The sequence below is a fragment of the Etheostoma cragini genome, chromosome 16, assembly GCF_013103735.1.
Source record: "Etheostoma cragini isolate CJK2018 chromosome 16, CSU_Ecrag_1.0, whole genome shotgun sequence".
Classification (NCBI taxonomy): Eukaryota; Metazoa; Chordata; class Actinopteri; order Perciformes; family Percidae; genus Etheostoma; species Etheostoma cragini.
In genome coordinates, this window is record NC_048422.1 from 607,041 (window position 1) to 634,535 (window position 27,495).

A 27,495-nucleotide genomic window follows, 5' to 3' on the forward strand; every position below is an offset into this window, starting at 1 on the left:
ATACAGTATTAGGGACCACTAAGGTCTATATAAAGAGACTTCAGATACAGTATTAGGGATCACTAAGGTCTATATAAACAAGACTTAAGATACAGTATTAGGGGAGCACTAAGGTCTATATAAAGAGACTTCAGATACAGTATTAGGGACCACTAAGGTCTATATAAAGAGACTTCAGATACAGTATTAGGGACCACTAAGGTCTATATTAAAGAGACTTCAGATACAGTATTAGGGACCACTAAGGTCTATATAAAAGAGACTTCAGATACAGGATTAGGGACCACTAAGGTCTATATAAAAGAGACTTAAGATACAGGATTAGGGACCATTAAGGTCTATATGAAAGAGACTTAAGATACAGGATTAGGGACCATTAAGGTCTATATAAAAGAAGTTCTGAGGTCTATATAAAAGCATCCAAAGAGCACCATGTCATGGAACCTTTAAATACAAAAAAACGATATATTGTGCAGCCCTAGTATAATACAACACAAGTTGTTTTTAATGCCTTATACCATTATATATTCATCATTTAAGCTTATTCTGCCAGAATATTGTGGCCTGGTAGAAAAAGGTTGGTGGTCCAGTACCAGTCCATGGACCAGGCATGTAAAGACCAAAAAACATTGCAGTGAAATGCTCAGCAGGAAAGCCCAGTGCCACTGATGATGTTTTTAAGTCTGTCCTGTTCTGTATATGTTGATGTGAGGTGACAACTCAGAGAGAAATGACTAACAGGAAGCATACTGCTGTGTGTTGGTGTGTCTCTGGTCTGGTTCTAATTATATTCCTGGATCTGGGACTACTTAGAGCAGTGCGAGCCATTCCCATGGACCAGGCTCTGTGTTGACAGGATGGACTGTTAGCATACTGCTGCAACACAAGCATATGTTTATGGGTTTAAGACACATGAGTTTGCTGGCTTTTTGCATAGACTTCCTGTTAACTTGCTGATCAGTTGTTTAAATAATAAGAGAGACTTTAATCCAACAGTACAGTGCTGCTGCTGCTTCTAACTGCATGCACTGGTATCAGAGATGGCCCTTCTCTTGATTGCATTTTGAAAAGAAAGCAGAGAGGCATTAATGCTAACATATGCTGCTGATTACCGGGCTGGGGAGCAGAAACACAAGACGAGGCCCACAAAGTGTTTGGAGGAGGAAAGGCAGTAGATCCCTGTGTTCCTCTCATGCTTCATGGTGTGTTTTATGTGTGTTTAGTGTGGAGCGTAAACAGGACAGACAGTTTGCATCAGAGTACCAGGCAGCGCTGAGGGGGGAGAGGGAAGAAAACTAACAACAGCAGAGCACTTCTGAACTCACAGTATGAAGTTTTTGTGAAGCCTTCCTTAGTGAAAAGGTTTTTAGGCCATGGGGGACAGGGAGGACGTAAAGACGTGGATGCATTTTAAATGGATCTGCTTTAATGTAGATGTGGACAGCCCGCAGGATTGAGGGCGCCGAATACTGAACCAGGACATCCAGTCGTCAGACCCTTCGGTGATGTGGACACCAAGGGACTTAAAGCTGCCCGCCCTCTGATATTAAGGGAGGCCTGGTTCCTCCCCTGTTCTACATCTACCAAGCACTTGAGTTTGAGCAGACTGGCAGCCTGAGCCACATTGGAACAGTTTGGTGGCGATAGCCTTCACTGTTGACTTTTTGGTTCATATGGTGATGCTCACACCAGGCTCTTGAGAGTGTTTTTAATCCTGTCCTATTGTTGTCTGGCCCACACTAACCACACTGCTTGGTGATGAAAGGGGGGCGTGACTGTCAGCCCCCTCTAAAGCAAATGCACTGAATACTCAGATGGAGGTGTGACAGTCCCATTTAGCCTCAGATAGGTGTCCTCCAACCAGTACTTCTGCTGTATATATAACGGCCTTTACTTAGTGGTGGGGGTGGGGGTGGGGGTGGGGTTAGTGAGCCGTCACTGGTGCTCTCTGGATACTGTGGGCTGTTTAGGGAGGATCTCTATAATGGGACGTGAATTTGTTACTTCCTGTGTGGAGTGGATTTTCGACCTAATGACTAATATATTCAGTTTGTGAAACGAGCTGAATTTCTAGAGCGGGGGGCCTTGAGGAGGTGGAACGTGTCTGGCGGGGTTTCATAGAGAGGCAGGCGGAGCAGTGTGTGGGGGATCGAAGGTTTTATCAGTCGTCTGGGTTGGAAGTTAGCTGGATCACCTCTCCAACTGTGTTACATGAATTGTATAGCCCCTCTACACACACTCAGAGGTCAAAGGTCAGCCCAAGCACCGCTGAAGCTGCCAGGCCTTTGTGTCTCAAGTTGTATATTTAAGACATTTTGTCACAACAGTTATTAATCACGAATATGTATCCTGTAGACAACAGAACGTGTATTTTGTGTCTGCGTTTCCCAGGGGAGGAAGAGGCTGTGATCTATTTTTTCTTGTTGATTCCAACATGAGCCTGGCCCTCGTCTGTTTGGATCTGAAGACATTTGGAGCCCCAGGCATTGTTGTTGAGTCTGTTCCTAATTATCCTGTTAAAGTGTCCCGGGATGTGTTCTCGTGTTTTACGCTGCATACTTCTCTACCTGTGTAACTGTCTTCAGAGGGGCGTTTTGTAGTTATGCAGCTTATTTTTGATTCTGGATCCCTCACATTCCTTCTTAACTCAATTAATAGAACCGGGGTTACTTCCAAACATGTGCAGCTGTGCACAACTCGTCCTTGATTATTCAGTATTACACCAGATTGCTGATGTCAGGTAGAAACCTATCTCCACGATGTGGACCTTATAGGAAACAATGACTAACAGCTGTGTGATGTACTTTTATATGAAAGCATTTAGAAAAGGGTTGGAGTATTATTTTGATTTGTTTCATGTTACAGTTAATGTAGTCTCGCTATGCCAGACCTTCTTCCACAGCCCTGCAGAGGAGGGTCTGGCTAGTCCACACAGCATTCTGGGATAGGACATAAACGTGCTCTGGTTTATTGGCATTTCTTTAAACCAATCACAATCGTCTTGGGACGGAGAAACGGTGCCTCTGACAAATAGCCCTGGGAAGGAACTGGTTTCTGTGGAACACGTGTACGTAGGGAGGCGAGTTCTGGAAGTAACATGGCTGTTGAGTGTGTGATGAGAACTCATCACACATCTGTCGCTTCTAGCTCGGAGGATGTTTCCCAAATCAACCCGAGTTTAGAATAGCAACACAAAGAAAGTGGAAGGTGAGGGACTTCTTGCAGTTCATTTAATGAACTACTAAAAATAACTGATCCCCGAGTGGGGAAATTAAAATTTACACTCTGTTTTATTAGAAATCACAACACATGGGCCTGAAATACACACACACACACACGCTCAGGACCTATTCATGCACAAATGGAGAGATGTCAGAGTGAGTGGGCTCCTGGTGGAGGTGAGCTGGCATCTCACCAGCTACCAATCCACACTCTGTACTTTGGTCCATACTGGGACTTGAACCAGCGACCCTCCCGTCGCCAACCCAACTCCCTTTACAGCTTTACAGACTGTATATTTAGTTGAATGGACAGCAGCCATTCCCAGAAGTACCAGTCTGTCCAGTGCACCAGTTTGGATATACTCCATCATTTTATTATTTATTATGATGTGGCCATTGGGAGATATTGACTGTTGCATTGAGACGGACAGTGAAGCCTGCTGAAAGCTCCCAGTAAGAGGCTGTTGGCCTTTACAGTGTGCCATGGCTCTGTGGAAATATGTTAACAGCAGGGTTGTCAAAGTAATGGCCTGTCCCTCCTCCTTCAGCAGATGCTTTGTTAATCATAGAGGACCAGCTCAGAAGAAAAGGGGAGCTGAGTTTCTGAGCATGTTCACAATTAATCTCTGTACTACTGAGCTGCGTGATACCTAGGCCTGTTACAATTATTACTTAGTTGTCTAATTGTCAAATCATTCTTTTTCATGATCCCGTTTTCTTTGTTTAACAGCTAAGGTCTTAAGGCGTATGACTGGTAATTGTTGATTTTGTTTGGATGTGACAAATTGTAATTATATAAGTGATTATTGGTCGGGCCATTTGTTTTTATTATTATTGTTAGTTCTTGGAAATTGAGCCTATAAACGTTCATAGCAACAAAGATGACAAAGGGGGAACAGTTTAGGTATGCACACGCTTATCAGAGAGCCAATAAAATGCAAATGAGTGAGCTCTTCCCCCATCACGACCTTCTCAGTCTCCTTTATTGTCTTGTCTTTGAGACACCAAATGGCCAAATATTTGAGGGGAAGTGCCTCCCTTTTTATTAGATAGCTATTGTTGTTGTAAATCTGTCACGGGGATGGGGCTACCCCTGTGTGAGCTGTCTCCGTGATGAGTGTTCCCAAGGTGGGAAAACAGCATCAGAGCCAGGAAAGGGGAAATTCCATGGCAGGCAAGTGATACCATCTGACAACTCAGAGAGGGCCATGCTAAATTATGTCAGAAAAACTGTAAACTTGTGTGTTTATTTCTAGATGTTCTAGATGTCTAGCAGTGATAGAGAGCCTCTAGGATAGAAGTCGATACATCTGGACATGGTTTGTGTTTGAGGGGAACTTCACCACCATCACAACTCTGTATGGTGCATCAACATTAAGATTCACATTTCAGATAACAGTAGTTTGACTTCATGCTTTGACGTGGAAAATAACAGAGAGCGTAGAAAGTTAGGTGCCTTAGGAGTTGATTATGCTTCAAACGTATGTGGGAGGAAAGGTGTAGAGGAAGGAGGTTTCGCCAATCTCAAAACGAAAGAAATGATATAGTGACATAACACTGATGTCATTTCATTGACTAATCAATCATCTGTAAAACTGAGTTTCTTCACAAAGAATCATGCAACTGCTCCACTTTAAACCTTTTAGTTAGCAGAGATGTGATCACAACTTTCTTTGAAATAAATCATTCAGCATGAAAAAGCACCAATAAATGAGCAAAAATAATCAACTAAAGAAATCTAAGTCAACTAAGACAAAAGGGAGCCACATTAGGCTGCGTTCACATACACTCAGGGGGTCTGGGGAAAATGCATTTCTTTCTATTCATTACCCATGGGGGTAGTGTGTACGCCACCCGATATCACGCTGCGGTGGCCAATCATGTGCACATGGATCAGAGTTTTGGTTGTGTTTTGAGGCGATGTGAGAGTCCCGTACATTAAACAGGAAACATTACTGCCTCTAGCTCTGCCACATTAAAGTTTTAAGTTCCCGTATCATGAAAAGATCACTTTTTTTGGGTTGTGTGTTTTTGTGTCTCTGGTGCTTCCACATACTAAATGCCCTAACCGTAGCATGCTAGCGCTAGCATTAGCTCGTTCTCAATGGAAAACAGTGCTCCAACAGCCACTAGTTGACCATAATCTCCAAAAGAACTACTTCCTGTCCCTGTTCATCTTCCTGTCCCTGTTGTGCGGGTATTCCACAAGTGGCCCTTGTCTAGAAGAAGTCTCCTAAACACAACAAAAAAACAAAAATATGGTGTTTTTTGAAAATGAAACCATGGAAACCTATTCTGGGACAACCTCAAAATACAATTATAAACCTGAAAATGAGCAGAATATGGGCACTTTAAAAACACCAAACCCAAGTTCTGAACTGCCTGGGAGTCTCTCTGTCTCTATTCTTTCTCTCTTTCTCCGGTATATGAAGCTGCCTTCAAGTGCGCTCGGAAAAGGTTGAGAGTTAAATAGCACAACATGACCGAGGGGATTCCATCAGATACACTGACCCCTATAGCTTTTACGGGGGCAGTGGGAGGAGAGGGGGGGGCATTGTCTGTGTCTTCTTTCACAGTCGAGCAGAGGTGTGTTGGTCAGAAATACCAGCCACACATTCCAACCCGTTCCCTTCTGGAACCTGGAGCTACATCATCACCTACATCTTACTGTACAATGGATTGTCTCAGAAATAATTGCAATTACCAATATAATTGTTAAAAAATAAAAAATGAAGCAAGATCAAATTAAAACTGTTATTATTTGACTATGCTACAAGGAAAAATCATGCCATAATTTAATTCAATTAAATAAGCTGAAATCTGCTTTTGATTGAGAGAAATATCAAATCATCAGATTTGTATTGATGTGCAAAACATCTATAAAGTCATCATTTTACTAACATTACTTATGGACAGAAGTGCTCAACCCAAACATGTCGGCGTCCACACTGGAACATGAAACAGAAGGTTTCCACAGCAGAAACCCAATGGAAGTCACTATAACAATAAATAAACAGATATTGAAGTATTCCCGGTTCTGCTTCCAGTATTTGGAAAGGAAATCATTTCCAACATTCGTTTATTAAACAAATTGAACATGGAATTAAATTAAAAAGCACCACTAAATAAAGAGTGGCAGTTCCATTCTAAAGTGCAGTTTTCTCCTAATGTAATGACCCCGTTAATAGAAACCTTCAAACAGCAGGGGGGTTCTTTCTTTCTAAGACCGGGTAACTGAGGAGACCCTGGTTAAGTCCCAGGACAGAAAGCTGAGAGGCCGACGGCTGAGGGGGACAGAGGAGGCACAGTGCGCTCTGAATTAGATATCTAGTATAGGGAGGTTGACCAGGACTTGACTTGTTTAGACTGGGGAGATAATGTGCCCTCCACCCCCCCACCCCAGCTACACTGAGACCATTGCAAAATATACGTAGTCTGAGCGGCATCAGGTCAAGTACCAGATTAACAGATAGAATGCATTTAATGGTGTTGATACTTAAACAGCACTTTACACTGAATGAAGAAGACAGCCTTTCACACAACACACGCCAGTGTTGTGGAGGCCTTATAATTTTAAGAGCCATGTAAAAGTTTATAATGCTGAACATTTAAAGCAAATTAAATTGGGCAATTTCAAAGTGTGGCCACTTTAATGTGGTTAAATGTGAAAATGCTGCTTTTTATCAAAGCTTTGGCCTCCATTCAACACTTTTTTTCAGTCCACTGCATACATCTACTCTTTCCCCCGCACCCAGTGGCTGTGTTGTGTGTCAGATGCTGATGAGTTTTCTGGTCCACCTCTTGGTTTGTGTGTATATATGTATATGTATATGTATATGTATATATAGCATTTTTTAAAATATATATACATTTATATGGTGGTCAAATGAAAGGTTGGATGTTCGATCCCTGGCTCTGCTGTTCCATGTTAATGTGTCCTGGGGCAAGACACTGAACTCTGTGTTGCCCCTGATGGTGCCCCATTGGTGTGTGAGTGTGTGTGAATGCTGACTGGTTCCGGGACTATGTAGAATAGCTTTGAGTAGTTGGTGAGACTAGAAAAGTTACAGTTTTTTTTACGGGCTCAATCTGACATTAAACACACAGAGTTTAGGGAGCAGCAGCGCAAGCCCAAACTAGAACGTGCAAGGCCAACAGTCGCTGTACAATTCAGATATATTTTCAAATTTAGAACATTTTTTGACAGCCCTAGAAGGTTCCAATATCCCACATTCCCATTCTAAGTCCAGTTTGTCAGGTGGTGGGGCGAGGTGCTCTTCGTACACATCGCCACCTTGTTACTATGGCCATAAAAGATATTTAACAATTCAGTTGCTGAGCAGGATGTGCTTCATTCTCCATACTTTACCACGGACAGCTATATGGATTTCAAAAAACATAATGGCTGCTTGCAGCTTTATAACACTTCATAAACCACTCACATTCTTGGAGTGAACAGCAGTGGTTGGGTTTTCAGTAATGTTTTCCTCCTTTGACATTCTGTGGTTATTTGCTTCCATGCACTGGGGTTTAACTCAGCCAGCAACATCATGTCAGCCTCTAAAGTAGCTCTGCCTTCTAGAAATGTTTGGATAACTCCGCTCTGCTCTCTGCAAGCTGTTAAACCAACCTTCGCCTAAAACTCAGGGAAGGGTTGGAAATGATAGCAGCAAACGTAGACGGGTGGAGGATGGGGAGAACATAGACAAAGGTTAACATACACACTCACACACACACATACACACAGAGCATTTTGAACAAGAGAGTGAAGGAAAGTGTTGAGGTGTGCCAGAGGGCCCTCTGTCCAAACCCCAGTAGATGGAGCCGTGGCCTGGCCTCTCAGCTCTCAAAGGGCCCTTTCATGGCCGAGGCAGCAGGCTGTTGGAATGCAGCAGTCTTATTCAGCCTTGGATGGAAAAGCATCCTTTTGCCCCAATGCCTCATTTTCCAAAGCTGTGGATACGTGTAATCAATCACAGCCACTGTCTAAAGTGACGCCTGTGTCCAGGCTTTAAGAAACTCAGCTCACTTCTTCTCTCTTTTGGTTTACTGACATAACATTAGTTTATTATATGACAAATTACTACTTTACTATGTTACAGGGTGCATGGTATGAAGTTGAGCTCAATGTCATGGGCATGCCGCAGTAGACTGTGTTTCCGTTGTTACACATTAGTCGGGCATACACCAAATACTTACTTACCCGCCGTCCCCGCCGTCGTTTAGTTTTTATACAAATAAAACCCATTTTGTTCACTTTTGCTTAAATGACCCAAGCAGCAGTCCTAAGAGAAGTTAGAGCTGATGAGGGATCCACCTATAGTTACCTTGAGTAGATTACTGGCAAAAGGCCCAACATGGGAAACCAGAAGATCCTACAAGCACCGCTGTAGAAGCCCCGGCTGGGGTGGACTGATGGATGCTCAGTAGATGTACTCTGCAATTTTCTATCTTTATCCCGTATGGAATTTGTTTTTTAAATATTTTTGTTAAAGTGACAATCCATAGATTTCACATTGAACATCAGGACTCCAGGGAATGACTCCCCAGAGAGAGTTTAGTAACAGGCATTTCTGGGACTTGGATGCACACAAATGGAAAGATAGAGGAGAGAGCAGCTCAGTGTGTCAGAGGAAGTCCCCCAGCAGTCTAAAACTATTACAGCATAATTAAGAGAGACAGGGTAAAGAGAGGAGGCCCGTTGGGTTAGAACTCTCCCCTGAGTCCTAGCCTCTTAGCCTAGCAAATCTCAGTATTTTATTAACCTGGAACCAAATCCACAACAGGACCGGCTTTTGGCTGGTCTCTCTTGAACCCCCAACTTTATAGAAAAGCCATGCTGAATCACCCAGTCAATCAAACAGACAGTTTGCCTGCTCACTTCATTGAGACTGTTTAGCTCTTCTCAATGTTATTCCATGTTTTTTCAAGAACAGATCACCCGCTGCTGTTTCCATTAAGTTTTGAGGTTCTTTTTTCTTTTTTTAACTTCTGCAATAAATCAGCAACAGATGGGAGCAGTCGGCTGAGAATGACCAAGGGACAGATTAAACAAAGACGAGGGTTTAGTTTTGATGCCTCATCCTTGCAGTGGGATCACAACTGTTATGATGTTTAGAAGACACTGCAAACATGTCTACAAGTTAGGACTGGTCAGACACACTTGCTAAATATCTCCAGGACTATGCTTGACATGTCTTAGCTGAACACAAATCCAGCATCTGCATCTGATGCAGAGATATTTAGTGAAGCAATCCATCCTTCTCTCACTGAAGGAGACCTGTCTCCATATCTGCCTACATCTATGGCTGGATTAAACTCCAATCTCTCCAAGGGAAGTGTGGCTCCTGAAAGGAATGCGCTATGGTTTTGTTTGCTGAAGTCCTCAGCACCACCAGTTTCCTCCACCACCCACATCTGTCAAGCACATGCTCTGTATCACAGGGAAGGCAGGAGCCAATGCCAAGTCGAGTGGAGTTAATAACCCAGCTATACGTTGTGTCTGCTCGCATGCGCCTGATCCTGATTAGCTCCCAGAGCCAGGCCCAATCAAACAGAGCAGCCAGGGTATCCATTACACATTCTGCTCAGAAAAACATATGTGTTGTTTAAATCAGAGTAAAATCCCAGTTTGCCTCACAGCCCAACTGAGAGAAGTGGAAGAGAACACTAAAAACGACTCCATGCGTTATACATTTTATTGAGTTGTGTACTTTCATAATTCCAAATGTTTCCAGCAGTCTTCAAACCCAAAGATATCTGTCTTAATATTCAGTTTAACAGTCGATGGCGTCATGTCCCCTTTGTGTCAGTCAGACGCTATCCAAGCTTTACCTTTTTATATATTTATATATTTAAAGCCACATTTTTACCAATACCCTTTGTAGATATTGGTGGTTTTTAACTGTCTATTTGAATCGGATGAAGGATGTTAGTTATCGGACGTCTGGATGACAGATTTAACATGAAACTGTTTTTACTCAGTATTGACCTTTTCGGATAATTCAGCTTCCGATGAAAACCTCCTGAACGATGAACAATAAAGAAGTCCTCCTGCAGTTATGGTATAAGCATACAGACCTCGACACACATCAGACCATTTAGCTTTCTGTTGAAGGAGAGGTCTGGTTGCCAGGACTCTGGCTTTCTTTTTAGCATAAGTAGCATCTCGTGTTTTATCCTTGAAACACAAAGACATTAGACATTACAAGACATTAGAAGTATTGGTAAAATAGCATCGCATCAAGTTCTGGGGACAAGGAGGGAAGGACAGGAATCTTCGGTATGGGGTTTTCAGGGATGACCTTCGCCAATCACTTTATTCCTAAAACACTGAAGTACTCGCATAGGGATTTATGTGGAAACACACACAACAATGGGCTGTGTGATGGAGTGCATGGCTGGCGTCACGGTAGCAAGGCGCTATCTATTTTAGCATCTTATGTGGATTATCCCATGGGTTAACCTAGCCATTCTTCAATTCCCCACAGTAATCCCATAGCTTTCCTGTGTACGTTATTAACATCCAATACTGCGGTGATTTATACATCTACATACAGTACATCAATACATTAGTCTCTATTGTTTTAAAGCATACAGTTTATTTCACAAACATTACTGGTGATAAAAATCACACACCAAATATGTCTTTTGTAACCAAAGTGTCTCTGTAGTGTTAATCACACACATATATATATATATATATATATATATATATATATATATATATATATATATATATGATATTCTGTGAATTTCTTCATAGCTAGAGGAATTTTGGCTGCAAAAGGCATGACTGTCTACTCACCTGAGCCACCCCTGCATTCTGCTGTGTTGGAATGTTCCAATTAGAGGGGCGAGCTGCAGGTGTACAGCTTGAGGAAACACCTGGGGGACAGGACGTAGGTCTGTTGGATGCCCCCAGTGTAGTGACTTGATCTAAGGTTCATTTAGTGAACAGTTGTATTCTTAAATTATGGGATAGGGATTAATTACCTTTATTTTCTTGGGTAGTGTGTTTTCTTCCCAAAGGTGTGTTAATTTTTGTGTCTCTGTTTTGGCTCTGCGGCCTTAATAGGAAGATAAATAAAAAGCCCATCTTTTCAACTTCATCTCCGACTCATTCTGAGTGTTTTCCACCTGCTCACGACTATGCAGCAACATCTACCTTCAACAGGCTGAAGGAACCTTCTAGCTCCCTCAAAATAGCCGTGTGGACTTTAAAGACCCCAGTACCTTGGGTCAAACCGGGCTTTTGGATCACAAAGTAGCTATGCAGGAGCATGATGTCCTTGTCACTTGTTCACTCTGTCCAGATGGGATAGACAAACGTAGATATATGTATTACATGTACAGTGAATTACTTACATTCTGATCAATTGCCAAGAGTGTTTAAACTCCCAAGGAGATGAACTTTTAACTTTAATGGCCCAATGACCGTTCCAAGCCCCCCCCCCGAGGACAGACTTCTAGTTTGTAGCTTAACTGCGGCCAAGCCTAAGTTGTTCCTTATATAGTTCCTATTGTATTTTTTACAATAAACTTTGCGACCTTTATGGATCTCCACCACCAAGATTGACTTGTTTTATGTGGGATCTAGCTTTAACTCTTGAATTCTGTCTACATCTGATTCTGCAGCCGATCCAGGTGCCTCAGTGGACACAGATGGTCTGGCCGAAGCTCAGAGTGGAGCTGCACCCACAGCTGAAGGTAAGGGAAACTTTCTCATATTGTTGCTTATTGAAACGCTCTGTATCACCCCCTTTAGGACTGAGGACTGGTTTTAGGGATGAGTGTGGGCTAGGGACTGAGGAAAAGGGGGTTGGGTGGTGGGTGTTCGGACAAAGGAATAGGGGCGAGCGAGGAGATAATATGGAGGGACAAATGGGTTCATTTAGGATCCGCCTGGAGGCATCAAGGAACCCAGGGAGTGAGACTAAGGGTGGGGGCACGTCCTGATGAGCTTTGGCCTCATCTTGCACATGATAACCTTCATGTAGATGGTGTGGTCAGAAGTTCCTTGCCTGGAGGGCGTGTTGAGCAGGTTTACCACATTTGTAGTGCTGGACGTTGAATCTGCTTTGCAGTTGCACTCCATGTTTGGAGCCTGACCAACCGTCCCCACCACTACACAGTGGGGGCAGTTGTGTGGCAGATATATTCTTTTGGATCTTCTGGCCATTACATATACAGTAGGTTGCTGTTAGACCTGTAACCATTCCAAATTTTGCTGTACAATTAATTGTCTTAAGAACTTGCTACAAAATTGTCTCTTTTAGCCAAAATTAACAACAATTATTCATGTATTACTTTTGCAAACAAATGAAAGTTGTGAGTAAATCCTAGAATAAATCATTTGGTTATATCCAGGTTATGTGGAAACAAATACACAGCCTATCAAATACACAGCCTATGAAGTAAACTATGTATTTTCTTCTTAAATTATCTTAAAACTGAGTTACTATTAACGGTCATACCTCTTAGGATGTTAGAAATTAGTCGCAGCTAAACAACAAAATGCTGATTATGTAAAAAACATTGCAATAAGACAATAATGTAATAATTTGTACAGGCATAGTTGCTGTAGGTGTCAATATAAAGTATATAGTGACTTTTTAGCCATGGTGGCTGCTGCTCAGGTCAGCCAGAGGTTTAAACACTGGTGCTCTTCATTTGTGTTTAACCTGGCTTTTTATGTTTGACACAGTTTTATCAAGCTGTTAAAGGTGTAATATAAGACACCTCATTAATTACACCTTGTTTAAGTTGTGATGTGCAGATCGTATGCCCTATTGTTGCCAATGTAAATCATACAAAGTGTGTGTGAGTTGTCAGACATGTTTACAGCGCCTGCTGCTGTCTAGTTCCTGCTGCTAATCTGAATAAATGATGTTATTCCATTAACTGTACAAATTGTTAACGCTATTTTGCCAGTAAGGGTGGCAAATTCCCCTACAAAGTTTACCATAGCCCAACAGCACAAAGCTTGGCTCAGAGGGCTGTACACACACAAACTTCTAGAAGAAAGATAACTACACACAAAGCATTACAAACTGGATATTTGACAGATACAATACATACAAAAATACAGTGATGAGCAGCATTAACAAAACTTACACAAGCGTACAAAAGTGAGACAGCACCTGTACAATAACACACGTATAAATGTATGACATGCAGTACATATACGGTACATGACTGTGCATGCAGACTGCGTGTGGACATGGATAACTGTTGTTTAGTATTTAGGGTAGACTAAATAAACGTGAAATTAAAGGCTGTAGCAAAAAACATGATTTTAGTTCTAATTAAGGGTGTCTACACCCTGGACAGGTTGTCAGGCTGTCACAGGACTAAGCCTGCGTCCAGACTGACCGCATCAGCCGCTACATGATCCGGCACAAACGCAGGTCTTTCAATTCATCTTGAATGGGGTTAGGGCATTTAGGCAGCAAAATGTTGAGGCCGGCTGCTTTTGAAAAATGCAACACCACATCTGACTACGGCAGCCGGATATATATTCTGAATTCTGAATGAGACACACAAAGACAGACAACCGTTCAAGCTTACTGTCCTCAGTCCGTCTTTGCTCCACAAGTGTTAGTGAATTGATGGGAAGATCCAGGCCTATCAGCTGCATTAAAGAGTTCATTAATGGTTTGAAACAGCTTTGGTAATGTTTATGCCTTCTGGTTAAGCCCTGTCCTCTCAGCTTAGCTCTGTCATGCAGCATGGTGGGTGTTCAGCGCGGCCCCCTGGCCTACAAGCATCAATCATGGTAGAATTTAAGGGGAGGCTTGAATCCTGTTGGAGCGGGGTCTGTTTAATACCAGGATGGGGAAATGGAATGGTACAATGGGAGGACTGTTTGCACTGAGGGACTAAAGTGAGCACTGAGCAGTAATAGTTTTCAGGAACATTTTGGAATCAATCTTTAGAACGGAAAGAAACATTTGCAGAGCTTTCTATGCAAATCTTCTTTTTAGGTGTTGTTTTAAAGCACAGCCTTCATATAAGAATGTCTTTTATAAGGGTAAAAGACTTCGCCTTTGAATCCTTGACATTGCAGCGATACAAAAAGATACCAATGCAATACAATTCAATAATATATAATAATGTAAATAATGTGCATATAGTGTGTGCAAATATAATGTGTAATGTGCTCTGTGTGTGTAAATGTACAAATTTCAATATGTGTATTAGTCAATCTTCCTGTATAATACCATTCAAATTTCATTTATTTTTATTTTTCAAATATTTAATTCTCAAATGCAGCCTGTTATTAATATGTCCTACACTACTCTTATGCATTGCCACTGCCACTATAAGCGTGTGGTTGTTGTTACACGTTCTGTCCACTAGAGGGACTTCTAACATCAGCCTGGCCTTGAAGGGGATCTACGTCCAACCAATTATTGGAAACTTATCAATGCTATCCTGATGACTTTCAGTACTGTATGCACATGTGCAATCATCGGCGATGGACATAGGACTTGGGTCGACCAAGCAACGGGAGATCGGAGATGGTTGTGCCCAGACGGGTGGACCGTGTTCCGTGCAAACAGAGCGCAGACGAGGGGAGGCGGTTTCTGTGTTTACATCAATGATGCTGGGATGCAGTGGTACCACCACTTTTAGTGTCATTTGACCTGAGTAGTCATTTCCTAGACAAATGGGCTGCTTGTCCAAGTGGAGCAGGCTTTGGAAAGTTGCCATAGAGCTGGCTTTGAGAAAAGCAGCTTTTCATTGGTTGCCTCTATCTCTGGGGTATAAGACTAGTCAATCAAGCACTTTGGCTTGATATATGAGATGGTCATGCCTCCATAAAAGTACCTTATTAGTCACAAAGTAGCTTTTGACCAGGAATGATGACGTTTGAATTTCCCAGTGGATTATGCCCAGCGTGCATGCAGCATGCTGCCTTTACCTCTGAAGGATTGCATTACATTCTATCACAGACTGGTGATTGTTAATAGATTTGGATGTGTTGGATAATACAGCCATAATTGGGCAACAAACATGGATTGCTGTCAGGACAAATGTAGGTATAAGATTCTAAACTGGACTGGGCTCCCTGTTTCCCCTGGTTGAGCACCTTTTTGCCATTGCCTTGCAGTGTTTTGCAGCAGTGTTCCTTGTGCTTCAGATTTGGAATTGCTCATCCACACAGACATTGTCACATGTCACAGTCATTTTGGCAACACCACTGATACAGGACTCACTTCACTGACACAGACCACACCATTTATATATAGAAATGAGTTCATTGAAATGATGATGACTGAGTCCGCAAGGCTTAATCCAGAGTAATGGAAAGGCAGCCGTCAAGTTCTGCTGACTGTGGGTACTGGGCTTTTTCTCCCCGATGCTCTGAGAGAGAGGGTGCTGCTGGGTGGAGCGTGGATTAGTTTAGATTGTATAGCCTGTTTAGTTTTCTGCACAAAAGCCTTTTTACTCTGGTGAAAATAATAGACATTTAAACTAACCAACATTGTGATATGTTCTATAAGTGTTCATAGCTATAGATTTTATTGTAGGCAAGTCACGTGTTGGTTTGAGAGGCTAAATTGATCAAACATGTGGTCACCTCTATTTTAATGGCTCCAAGAGTAGCCTATAGGCTGTGTTACGGGGGGGGGGGGGGGGGGGGGGGGGGGGGGGGGGGGGGGGGGACCAGAATTTTGGGGATCAGGGCCTTGATTTTAAGTCCCAACTCTGCCCGTCTAATCACATGGCTACTTCTGTCATAACTATCTATAGACTATCTATCTATCTTTAGACACAATTTGTTTTTCAGACCCTGGGTTCACATGTTTTTTTGGTCATATTATCTTGACATTTCCTGAATGCAAAGCAACATTTTTCATGTCATTTGAGTTTGTATTAACTTGCATAGTATGCACATAAACAGACAGCATCATCACACATGGCCAGTTCAGTCCTCAGCGTCCTTTAATCACTGCTGCTAAAAACATTCCAGCTGTTTGGGATCTGCACGTCAGCTGTTTCATCTTTCCTTTCCTGCAGTACATCTTTAAATGAAGAAGGAAGACGTTATAATTAAAGAGCTGCGTGGTGGCATCTCTCATCTGCAGCCTGCTCTGTGGAGAGCTCGGCTGGACATCAATCTCTATTTTCCATTGCGTAAACTCCAGAGCCTGGCTGCTGCTCCCAATGCGGATGGTTTTAAGAGCCAGGGGACTTCTGAGTGTGTTTATCAATGCCTCTGCACCCCAACCATCCCTTTGTATTTCCTTATACAGTAATCTGCATAACAGATCCTAGCAGAGAGTCAAGAGTACTGTCACAAGACAGGGAGGAAACCTACAATATGGCTGAACCATGAGTGGTCAATCAAGTCCTGGATCTAAAATGTCCATCTGCAAGTTTGTGTGCACCCAGTTATATTTGTTTTGTAAGTGCACATGGATAAGCTTGGTTTGAGTCAGATAGTTACAGTATAATAATAGTATAATAGTAGAACTGTTCGAGCTGCGTTTACTATGGAACCAGATGTTTGTTTTGCGGTACAATACTCCTTTAAAAGGAATAACAATGACAATTGAGGCAGTACTTTTTATAGTACAACTAAGGCTTGCCCCTTGGTGTTTTAGACCAATTTGGGTCACATCAAGACTTCCTGTTTTGAAGTTTTTTGAAACTCGTCTTATCTTTCTCTCTTTTTTCTCTGCTTTCCTTCCCCACGTCTCCTCTTCTCTCCTGCCCCCTGTACACTTTCCTCCCCTTTCTTCTGATCTGTCCCAAACTGAAGTCTCCTGTCTTCTTTAGTCCCTATCTATAACCAGTGGAAAACTATTCAATTTGAAAGCCTATTTAAAAGAGTAACTGCTGATGGAGAAACTTGAACATTCGACTGACCAGTGGTTTATCTTCATCACCCATTCCCCCACCCACCGTCTCACCCCCCCACTCACCCACTCAGCCAGTCAGGGACAGACTTGCGTGTTTATATGGCTGGCCAAATATCTCCAAACATTCCTGCGTCAGCTGGGCCGTGCTGAGATCCTATCAAACCCCTTTGATCAGCACTGTTAGCCTGATGGACTAAACAGTCAGACTGAATGTGAGACCACTGCTTTACATTATGTTTGGTCGTATTTCATTCTGAAAGGTGACCCCTGGAAACTAATATTTAGTTAAGCTAACTGCAGGGCTGCTTTAAGTCTTTCTTTTTGTTCTTTCTCAAGGTCGAGTCTTAACTCTTCACAAGCAAGCTTCATTAAAAAGTTCAGGACACAAACCCTTCCCATCATGCTCTACGGTGTGCACCCAGCTGTCCTGCAGGTTTGTCGGGTCTCTATCTCAAGGGACTGAGGCCTGTGTGTCTCAGTGATGCTGTGATTTAAACTGACCGGTTGATGTGTAATAGTTCTGTGCACGTTGAGCAGCGTGCACGTGCGACCAAGCCGCATGCACAGCAGACAGTCACAGCTCTTTGTTTACATGAACACCAACAGGGACTACTACACAGTGCTTTTTGGAGTTTATGTTGCAGAACATAAACCAACCATCTCTACCTACAGAAGGAGCTATTTTTAAGCTCTCTCCACAAAACTGGAATGGTCTACATGTTGTAAATGTTGTCCTTTGTCATGTCCATTCAGGTATACATGGATGTCTGCGCATGGCTACATGATTTATGGCTCCACAGATTTTATTGGCTGTAGTACTTGAGTCTGGACTCGTTCTTTTTTATTGTCTTGGACTTATCTTGGACTCGTATGCATCTGGAATAAACTTGTCTCGGACTTACCAAATATTGTATGAACCGCCCTTGTTCGGGTACACAATGGAGGCAAAAATGGGCCACTTACTGACACCGCCGTGCTCCCCTACTGGACCTGAACTGCACTTTGTTTGTTTGGACTAAACCCATTTTACATACTGGGCTGCTCTTCTGCACAAGCTGCTACTCTCCACTGCACTGTAATGCTCTGTGCCCAAGCTCCTCCTAGATGTCTATATGTGGCGTTTTCATGTGATTTTTATTCTATTTATTTCCTTGTTTTATACTGACACAAGCTGGGGGAACAATATTTCATTTTTTTATGTACGGAAGTGCTCTTGAATCTAGTTTATTTCAAAATTCATCGAAGCAGGCATTTGCCTGGGATACGGCTGGCTGCGTGATATACCTCAATCATCAGGCATCAGTCGGTTTCATCAGACACAGACACGATGTTAGAGAACACTCTGTACTCTGGATTCTTCGTAACATTTATTTATTTTAGTGACACCTCTGTTGCTTCTAATTTGTTACATTTGACAGTCCACAGTGGTCTTGTTACACCAGAATAAAAAGTTTCAACATCTAAAATGTTAAGCTGCACTTCAGCTTTATGTGTGTTAAGTGAAATTGCCAAACTGATTAATATGGCCTAATTTGATCCTTCAGTGTTGTTGCTCTGCATTTGCTGATTATCATTACCAAATAATGATAAAGACAAAATGATCATCTTGAAAGAGAAGACATAATGTTTCTCACATCACATAAATTATTAACAGGTAAGTCTACGGTCTTGAAGAGGATCCTTTTTTCTGTCTCGGTTTTGACTGCCACTCATTTGGACTCAGTCTTGACTTGGACTTGGACTCGACCAAGGTGCATTTAAGGACAGTCCTGACTGACAGTGACCACACACGCTGAGGGTAAACAGGTCTGCGTACACAGACCCCCTGCGTCTGCTGTCCACATCTCGGTTTATATTGGAGGATCTTTGCTCCTGATTAACATGCCAGTTGGCCTACAATACACATCTTAATGTGATCCAACATGCAACGTCTGATCTGTCGTAGTGACCTGAGGGTTGCAGCTCCCCCCGAGTCTCACTGTGCTGGTCTGGTGGGACCTCAACAGGGAGAAAAGGCTGTTACCTGGGCGGTTTGCATAAAGAATAAGGGTGTCATTATTCTACATGGTTTACCAGTAAGTGTCAAGAAACCCTGTGTGTGACGCTCACTGGTTCCCTCTGAAGAAAATGTAATCTTTAAAAACAGCTCACAAATCATTTAATTTCAATTATATTGAAATAACTGTATTGAATTCTAGCAAATTGATTGCAAATGTATTAAAATATTGATATATAACTTTTACTGGCATAAATATGCTATTTTAAGTAAGACTTGCATTATAGTATTGCTCATTTACAGTTATACATTCAGATTTGGTAGAAAAGTATCTGCTCTCCGAGGGAGCGCAGCACCAACAAGTCTGCCGCAGAACTAACTAAAGCTGCGTTCACACCACATCAGGAAACGGCAGCTCTCCCAATTCATACCATTGTGGGAAGTGTGTTTGGGCCGCAGCGGTGGTGGGCCGCAGGTGATCCTGAAAAAACACAGCTTCAACAGAATCAACTTTTGGAGAGACACAACTTGACGTCACGCTGCGATGGCCAATGACACTCCTACACAACCCTGCAATGTCGGGTTTTCTTTAAATGCGGCCTTAAGGAGGAGGTTGTAGCAGCAAACCGCCAACTGTTGGCATGAGCGCTGCAGTGAAGTGATAGTGGCAAATGCCGGGTTATAATGACTGCTGTACATCTACATGAACATGATTGGATGTTGCTGAAGAATGAGCCAATGATTGTAAAACATTAATGAATTAGTTGATGTAAACACCTAATTACCTAATTATTATTACCTAATAATAATTATTATTATTGTTACTAATGTTGTGCTCTATAAAATGTTAGGTTTCTGAAGACCCCATTATTTCATGATTTTTTTCAAGTTTCTCAGTTTTAATGCTTGATGCTTCTTTTAACCTTTTAAACCCCTTACGTTTCAGGTTATTTCCTGGAGTTCCAGGAGCCAGTCAACAACATCACCCACTTCCAGGGCCAGACAGCCATGCTGCACTGTAAAGTGACAGGAAACCCACGACCGTCCATCCGCTGGCTGAAAAACGACGCCCCTGTGGTGCAGGAGCAGGGCCGCATAACCATCCGTAAGACCGATGCAGGATCCAAGCTCCGCATCCAGGACCTGGACACGACAGACACCGGCTATTACCAGTGCGTCGCCTCCAACTCACTCAAGGTCATCTCTGCCACAGGCGTCCTGTACGTCAAACTAGGTATGGTTCACATTATTATTCAGAATTAAGTGAAACACTCCTTTGTTTTTGATGAATTCCTGTTCTTCTGGGTATAAAAAGTGAAGCCAAAGCTTCATTCTCTCTAACCTCCAGCAGGGCGAGACTCCTTAAAACTGCATTTTCATAATTAGTTTATGGTCTCAATCTCTAGTTCAAGACTTCTTTGACACTGGGGACCTGAACTTGTTTTGGCTGTTGTCTGTGTTTTTATCTTAAACTTTGACCCTCTCACTTTGTGTATTCACTTTGCAAAGTTAATTAGAACATTTTGAAGAAGAAGATTATTCATCTTGCTAGCTGGCGCTACCGCTGGCTGGTAACTTAAGAAAAGATCTCTGGAGTTCAACCAGCCCAGTGTACCGGTGTCCATACAGAGGAATGAGGGCACTATTCGGAGGTCCATGTCAACCCCCCAGTTCAGAAGGGTTAAAAATCAGTGACCTTCCCTTTTGAGGGTTTAGCACAGCGTCATTGAAACCACACAGGACCCCGGCTTAGCCATGTCGTCCCCCCCAGCTCGGTCCTTTGGTCCAAATACAATCACTTCTGGCTCCAAAATACCAAGATGGCGACGGGCACAATGCAAACAGCTGGCTTCAAAATGGTAATCTACCAACCAGTGGGTGGAGTCACTGATGCTGTGTCCATTGTTTTTACAGCCTATGGTTTGCACAAAGTCACAGTGAGATCAGTAGCTCGTTGATGTCAATAGTGACACTTAAAGTGTCTTTAACTGTAAAAACTGTAAACGCTTTAAGTAACCAAGAAGCTGTAGTGGCCTTATGCATGCAGAGCCATACAGATAAATATGAATTATGTGCTTGTTAACAATTTCATTGATGTTTTTATTTTGCACTAACAGGACAGATGCCCACTCATGGCCCAGATGAACCGTAAGTGAACACCTTCTATTCAGTGTGTGTGAAGAAATGAACATTTGGAAAATAAGAGATTTAAAGTTTTAACCACTCCCACCCTGTAACCCCAGAATGTGGCCAAACAGAGTCAGTAGTGTCTTTGTCGTGTTTGTAGTGCCCCTGACAGAGAACAGCATCTGTGGCCAGCATGACAGCAATGCATTTAACTCTAATAAGGTTTTCACAGCAGGACCCTAACCCTAACCCTAACCTCTCAAACCACTACAGCAGCATCACCCCCTCTCTGCTGCTTAGTTCAGTCCAGAGCCATAGAGAGAGAGGAGCTGCGACACTCCTCAATCTCGTTAGCGGGGGGGGTCACGTGGTTCACGTAATGAACCACGTGCTGTGTTTGGAACTTTATAGTTCCAAACACATGCTGTGCTGTCATGGTCTTCTATGGGACTGACAGCCCCCAGTCTATCTCACCAGAGCTGTCCCCCCTGAGCAGTACACTGCAGCACCGCGGTCTATCCCACCAGAGCTGTCCTCCGTTAGCAGTACACCGCGGGACCCCGGTCTATCCCACCAGAATTGTCCTCTGTTAGCAGTACACCGCGGGACCCCGGTCTATCCCACCAGAGCTGTCCTCCGTTAGCAGTACACCGCGGGACCCCGGTCTATCCCACCAGAGCTGTCCTCCGTTAGCAGTACACCGCGGGACCCAGGTCTATCCCACCAGAGCTGTCCTCCGTTAGCAGTACACCGCGGGACCCAGGTCTATCCCACCAGAATTGTCCTCTGTTAGCAGTACACCGCGGGACCCCGGTCTATCCCACCAGAGCTGTCCTTCGTTAGCAGTACACCCAAATCCCCCTGATGATTGCACTAATTGGTTTGGGATTGTGTTAAGGTATTAGAAGGATCTGTGGTGAGCATTAAAGTTTTAGGTTACGAACTCCCAGCTACCAGTCCTTTCCCTCATGAGACTAGCTAGAGGTTTGTGTTCTAGTGGTGATGATGGATTCGAAGATTGGTATTCAGGAAAAAGACGTTCTGTAGTCACTAAATATCCTCCGACGTCTAGAAGTGTTTGTGGTGTGAGAAGTGCCTGCCCAGAGCTAAATGGGCATGCTGTGACATGTCAGCCAGCACTCATACCTCCCCTGCTTTCACCGACTATTAGAAATAGATGATGTGCTGCAACAACCAAACCATGAGGGTCTCTCTCTCAGTCTCTCTCGCTCTCTCTCTCTCTCTCTGTCTGTCTGTCTCTCTCTCTCTCTCTCTCTCTCTCTCTCTCTCTCTCTCTCTCAGTCTCTCTCTCTCTCTCTCAGTCTCTCTCTCTGTCTCTCTCTCTCTCTCTCTCTCTGTCTCTCTCTCTCTCTCTCTCTCTCTCTCTCTCTCGGGTTCGACGGGGCTGGAGTAGATTCTTCTACCAGCAGTCAGACACTAGCCGGTGGTTTGGACAGGCCTGCTCTAAACTGGAAAGAATGCTGATTCATGTCCTCCGTCAGACCAACTGTTTCTCAGTGCCTCTTCCAGGGAGCTTATCAGATCAGCCCACAACATAACTCAGTTTATAAAATAAATGGTGAAAAATGGCTGTTTTAATTCATCTAATTACAGATATTGAGTTGACTTTCACTCATGACAAACAAACAACAAATGCCCAGAATCAAGAAGCGGGAACCAGCAAATGTTTGACAATAATTTATCATGAAAGCATTCAGGTCCCCTAGTAGTTCCCTGTGCAGTGGACTGGGTATTCAGCCGTGTTAAGTGAGATTCCTAACATGCCCTACTGTGTGGGGAAGAACTGAACAACGATTCATCACTTTGCCGTTCACAAGCTAGATTACCCATCAGTCATTGCGCCTCACTAGAATCCCATTGTACATCTTGTAAATGAATCAAATCCCATTTACTCCGAAGTTATTATAGTAGGCTATATATAATAATATCTTAGTTCAGTGGTGTTAAATATCCCCATTAGCAGCAACGTATCCAATGTGTTTTTGTTGTCGTGGTAACGCATAGCTAAAGTGGTATCTGCGGTGGTGACTTAGCAGTGTGTTCCAAACAGATGAATTTAGTTGATTAATGTCGGAAGTTTTCTTAACCGACATTCCCTGAGCAGGGAGAACTGTCTCTGTACACTGTGGGACAGAACGCAGCTGCAGAATAAGAAGTACATTAAGGATTAATAAGGAATAAACGCCAATAAAACCACTCAACCATACCTTCCTCCACAGCGCTGAACAGGAGGGTCTGACTAGTCCACTCAGAGAAAAACCTGCTCTGCTTTATTGGATTTCTTTAAACCAATCACAACCGTCTTGGGCGGAGCTAAGCGCCGGACAGAGCCACGGTGCTTCTGCTGAATAGTCTCAGGAAGGAAGTTGTTTTGATGGACCATGTGTACGTTCAGAAGTAGTTTTAGTTGTGCAACAGAAAACTCTGATTGGAGAGATAGTCTAGCTAGCTGTCTGGATTTACCCTGCAGAGATCTGAGGACCAGGTAACCATAGTCCTCAGATTGGACAGATAGTCTAGCTAGCTGTCTGGCTTTACCCTGCAGAGACCTGAGGACCAGGTAACCATAGTCCTCAGATTGGACAGATAGTCTAGCTAGCTGTCTGGCTTTACCCTGCAGATACCTGAGGACCAGGGAACCATAGTCCTCAGAAATCCACCAGAGGCTAGAACGCCAACATGAAGAATGAAACGTGTAAAGTTCACACAGCAGTAGCGAGGAGCACCCTGCTGAGTTCTGGTGGACTGGGGTCATGATGATATTCTTTAACCCAGAGCTGCCAGCTCCGGCTCCAGATAAAAACACAGGCTGACCAAAAGGTTTCACCAGGCTCAACCTTTGCTGCAACGCAACGTCAGATACATTTAAGCACACGTTCTTGGGAATACGGCATAGTTGGCGCAGTGAAAGGTTTGTCCTGTTAGTAAAATCCGGTCTCAGTGTATTATTAGTCGGGTCTAACAGAAGTACATTGCCAGGTTAAAGGCAGACATCCGGTGCGGGGCTCCTCCTAGTCTCACATTTCCAGAGTGCTGTGTCAGCGCTGAAAGGTCTGGCTAAATCACACATACGTTCTAGGATTGGAGAGGAAAAACACTCTGGCTCGTTAGCATTTCTTCAAAGCAATCACAATAGTTGCTAATAGTTGCTCCTGATGGAAGGAAGGTGTTTTGGTAGAACAAAAACATTACATAAAATGTTAAAGGAAGTTAACTGTTGACACAATAGATTAACGTGAGCTATTTAAATTAGCAATGTATTGACAAGTGGACATCCTCCCTTGTAGGAGTGTTCGTAGCATTGAGAGGTAGACAGTCATTTCCACCTGGAGATGAGCAACACTAACGTTAATAATTACATGAATCGGATGTTTGGTGGTACGTTGGTGTAAATCAGATATGCCTTTACTGCTGTTTCCGGGTTATCAACAACACAGCTTGCCAACTAGTCCTTGGTGGGTGTGGTTTGAAATGATGGCAGCTAAGTGACAGGAACATGCATCCCCCTTCTGTCCAGACAGGAAGAGAAGGAATCAGAGCCTGATACTTTAAATAAACACAACCTGGGTACCTTCATTAGTAGGTGGTGGTATGCTACAGGCGTCATTGGCACCGAGCAGCTCGATTCAGTTACCTGTACTGTGTCAATCTGATTGTTGGTGATCAAAAGCAAAACGACTCCCAGCGTCCAGTGTGCACAGAATAGGACACAGCAGCCTGCCTTGAGTCAGTGTCTATCTTCAGTAAGCCTACAGGGCTTTACCATGTTTGCATCCGCAGCCTTGGGCTCAGGCTGTTTGTTTTGTGGATTAAGGCTCAAGTCAGGCCTGGGAGACTAAACCCCGCACAAACATGACATATGAATGACCTCAGCAACGAGCCACCTTTGAAAACAAGTTCAGATCAGTCGGTTTAACCCGCACAACTTCCTGCAGGGCACCTACCCTGAGCCAGCAGCTCAGCATGCTGGCCTACAGCCACTCATACTGTAGATACTTTTAATTACCAGGGCTGCAAAATATATCTTTTTTCTATCGGCATCGCAATACCAACACAACACACATTCGCGAAAGGCTGTGACATATCGCACATCAACGCTCAGAGATTCTTAATTGAAAGAAAACATCTTTAGAAAACAACACTTTAACATGGAACTGTCTTCTTCTTTTTTTAGTACTGCCTTCTTGGGATGAATTAAACTTTTGAGTTTAGTATTTTGGCCACTATGTTGTGCCGTAGTACCTGACTAAGGAGAAGATTCCAGATTGGCCCATCTCATTTTCTCAAAGGCAGAGCAGGATACCCAGGGCTCGGTTACTCCTATCACCATTTCTAACCACTGGGGGGCCACAGGCAGGGTCGGGGAACTCATAATAATAATAAAAGCTCATAAAGGGAAATTTTCATGCCATGGGACCTTTTAAGATTTTTCTTTTTTTTACATAATGAAGCTAAATGTAAACCCCTTGAGGCCAGCGCTGATCCCATATTCTGATGTCTTATTTTCAGGACACATCATGTCCACTTCTCTACTGTTCTCTTTTAGCTTCACAGGCTTCAATTAGCTTCAATAATATCAAGCAGCATTCAATGGCAGTTGTTCACACATTGCTCTTAAGTTTTCTGAAAAGGTGACTGGGACTTTGAGTGCAGAGTGCACGGTTTTTGTTCTGGGACAGCAGAGGAGCCTATGGTGGAGTCAGATTCTGCCAAGAGCCTCGGGAGAGTTTGAGCAACAGGAAGTCATTTTCTACGAGCCACCATCAGACTTTACAATCCACCCACTGTGTCTCTGAGCAGTGCCAACATTGATTCATTTATGGAACACAGTTTTAATCTGCTGAGACAACTGGTGGATTCAGGTCCTCAGGTGACAAGTACTAACAAACTGTGTCTACTACTCAGGCACCAGACTCAGATCGGCTGTTTCCAGTCTGAATACGACGCTTGTATTTCTCATGTGTTCATGTATTCATCACATTAGAATCTTAGATATTGTTACATGTGTTCAGAAGAGGTCACAGTCTCTGCTCTGTTAGCAGGAGGATAACAGCATTGCTCAGTGGGCTTCATCCTTATGTTTTGGTATTGTGCACTCAAAGGAGGATCTGAAGGTCAATCTTGTGTGTTGGTGTTTGCGTCGATCTCTTTAAGAGAGTAGAAGGGCCGGCCGGTGTGTGTGTGTGTGTGTGTGTATTATTTTAGCAGAGTAGTGACTTTAGAATCCTAGTGAGAGAAACTAAGTGTCTCGCCTGTTCTTTCTGACCACGGTACGACATGTTAACCCTCTCCTTGATCTCATGTTGTTAATGGAGAAGGAGAACCAGGAAATGATTCAGAGCTAGTTTTAGCTCCAGAGTGAGACATCTCACTCTGTGGGGGGGGGGACTTTGGGCTGTTTTACTTTGTAAACCTATAACATCCTTTGAGTCATGTTATATAAAAGATATATAACACAGGAAAGGAAAGGGAAAGCCAAAAAGCGTAATATGAGCATGGGTTGATAGGTTTGTGGAAGATGCTGATTCCTCGTGACTTAGAGGCTCTGGCTAGATGTTCTGACAGCCGTTACCAATAATTAACATTTATTTATTATAAAATATAGCTATTGGTTCTCCACTCATTAAACATTTCCCTTTATTAAGTTTCTGGAGTAAATGCAGAGCTGGCCAACGCTGTCACAGTCCTGCTTGTTCAGTAATGAATTTTCCATGACATAATGTTTTAAAGTACTCATGAGATGTGGGGAGTGAAAGAAAAAAAGAGTAGAGTAATAGATGTAAGAGATTTCCAGGAATGAGTGATCCACACAGTGATATCCAGTCAACAAGTGGTGTGTGTGTGTGTGTGTGTGTGTGTGTGTGTGTGTGTGTGTGTGTGTGTGTGTGTGTGTGTGTGTGAGTGTGTGTGTGTGTGTGTGTGTGTGTGTGTGTGTGTGTGGCACGTTGATTCCACTGAGAGCTGGGGCTCTAAGGAATGACTGCAAAATAATATTGTAATACTATGACTCCTGGTAGTATTTAATAGACCGTTTGGTGCAACATAGGATACTTGTGGAAATGTACTTTTTAGTTTCACAGTACTGACTAGCCGTGGGCCATGGTTACCAGTTTCAGGTTTCAGAAAGTCACAGTTTTAAAACCACTAAAAACTTCCCTTCATACATTCCAGTGGTCTGAGCTGTTTTTTATGAAAATGTTGTTTTTTACCCAGACATTTCATAATAATACATTTAAAAGAAAAGGACGTTTCTCCCCCC

At 43.1% G+C, this 27,495-nt stretch overlaps 1 protein-coding gene across 1 annotated transcript in view; it reads left to right on the forward strand.

Moving 5' to 3' along the window:
* ror2 (receptor tyrosine kinase-like orphan receptor 2) overlaps window positions 1–27,495 on the forward strand; it is a 42,462-nt gene that overhangs the window by 6,144 nt on the left and 8,823 nt on the right. Inside the window, exons 2-4 of the mRNA XM_034896650.1 lie at window positions 11,859–11,930; window positions 20,035–20,322; window positions 21,206–21,236. Of these exons, the coding sequence (XP_034752541.1) occupies window positions 11,859–11,930; window positions 20,035–20,322; window positions 21,206–21,236 (391 nt within the window). The remainder of the gene's footprint in view (window positions 1–11,858; window positions 11,931–20,034; window positions 20,323–21,205; window positions 21,237–27,495) is intronic.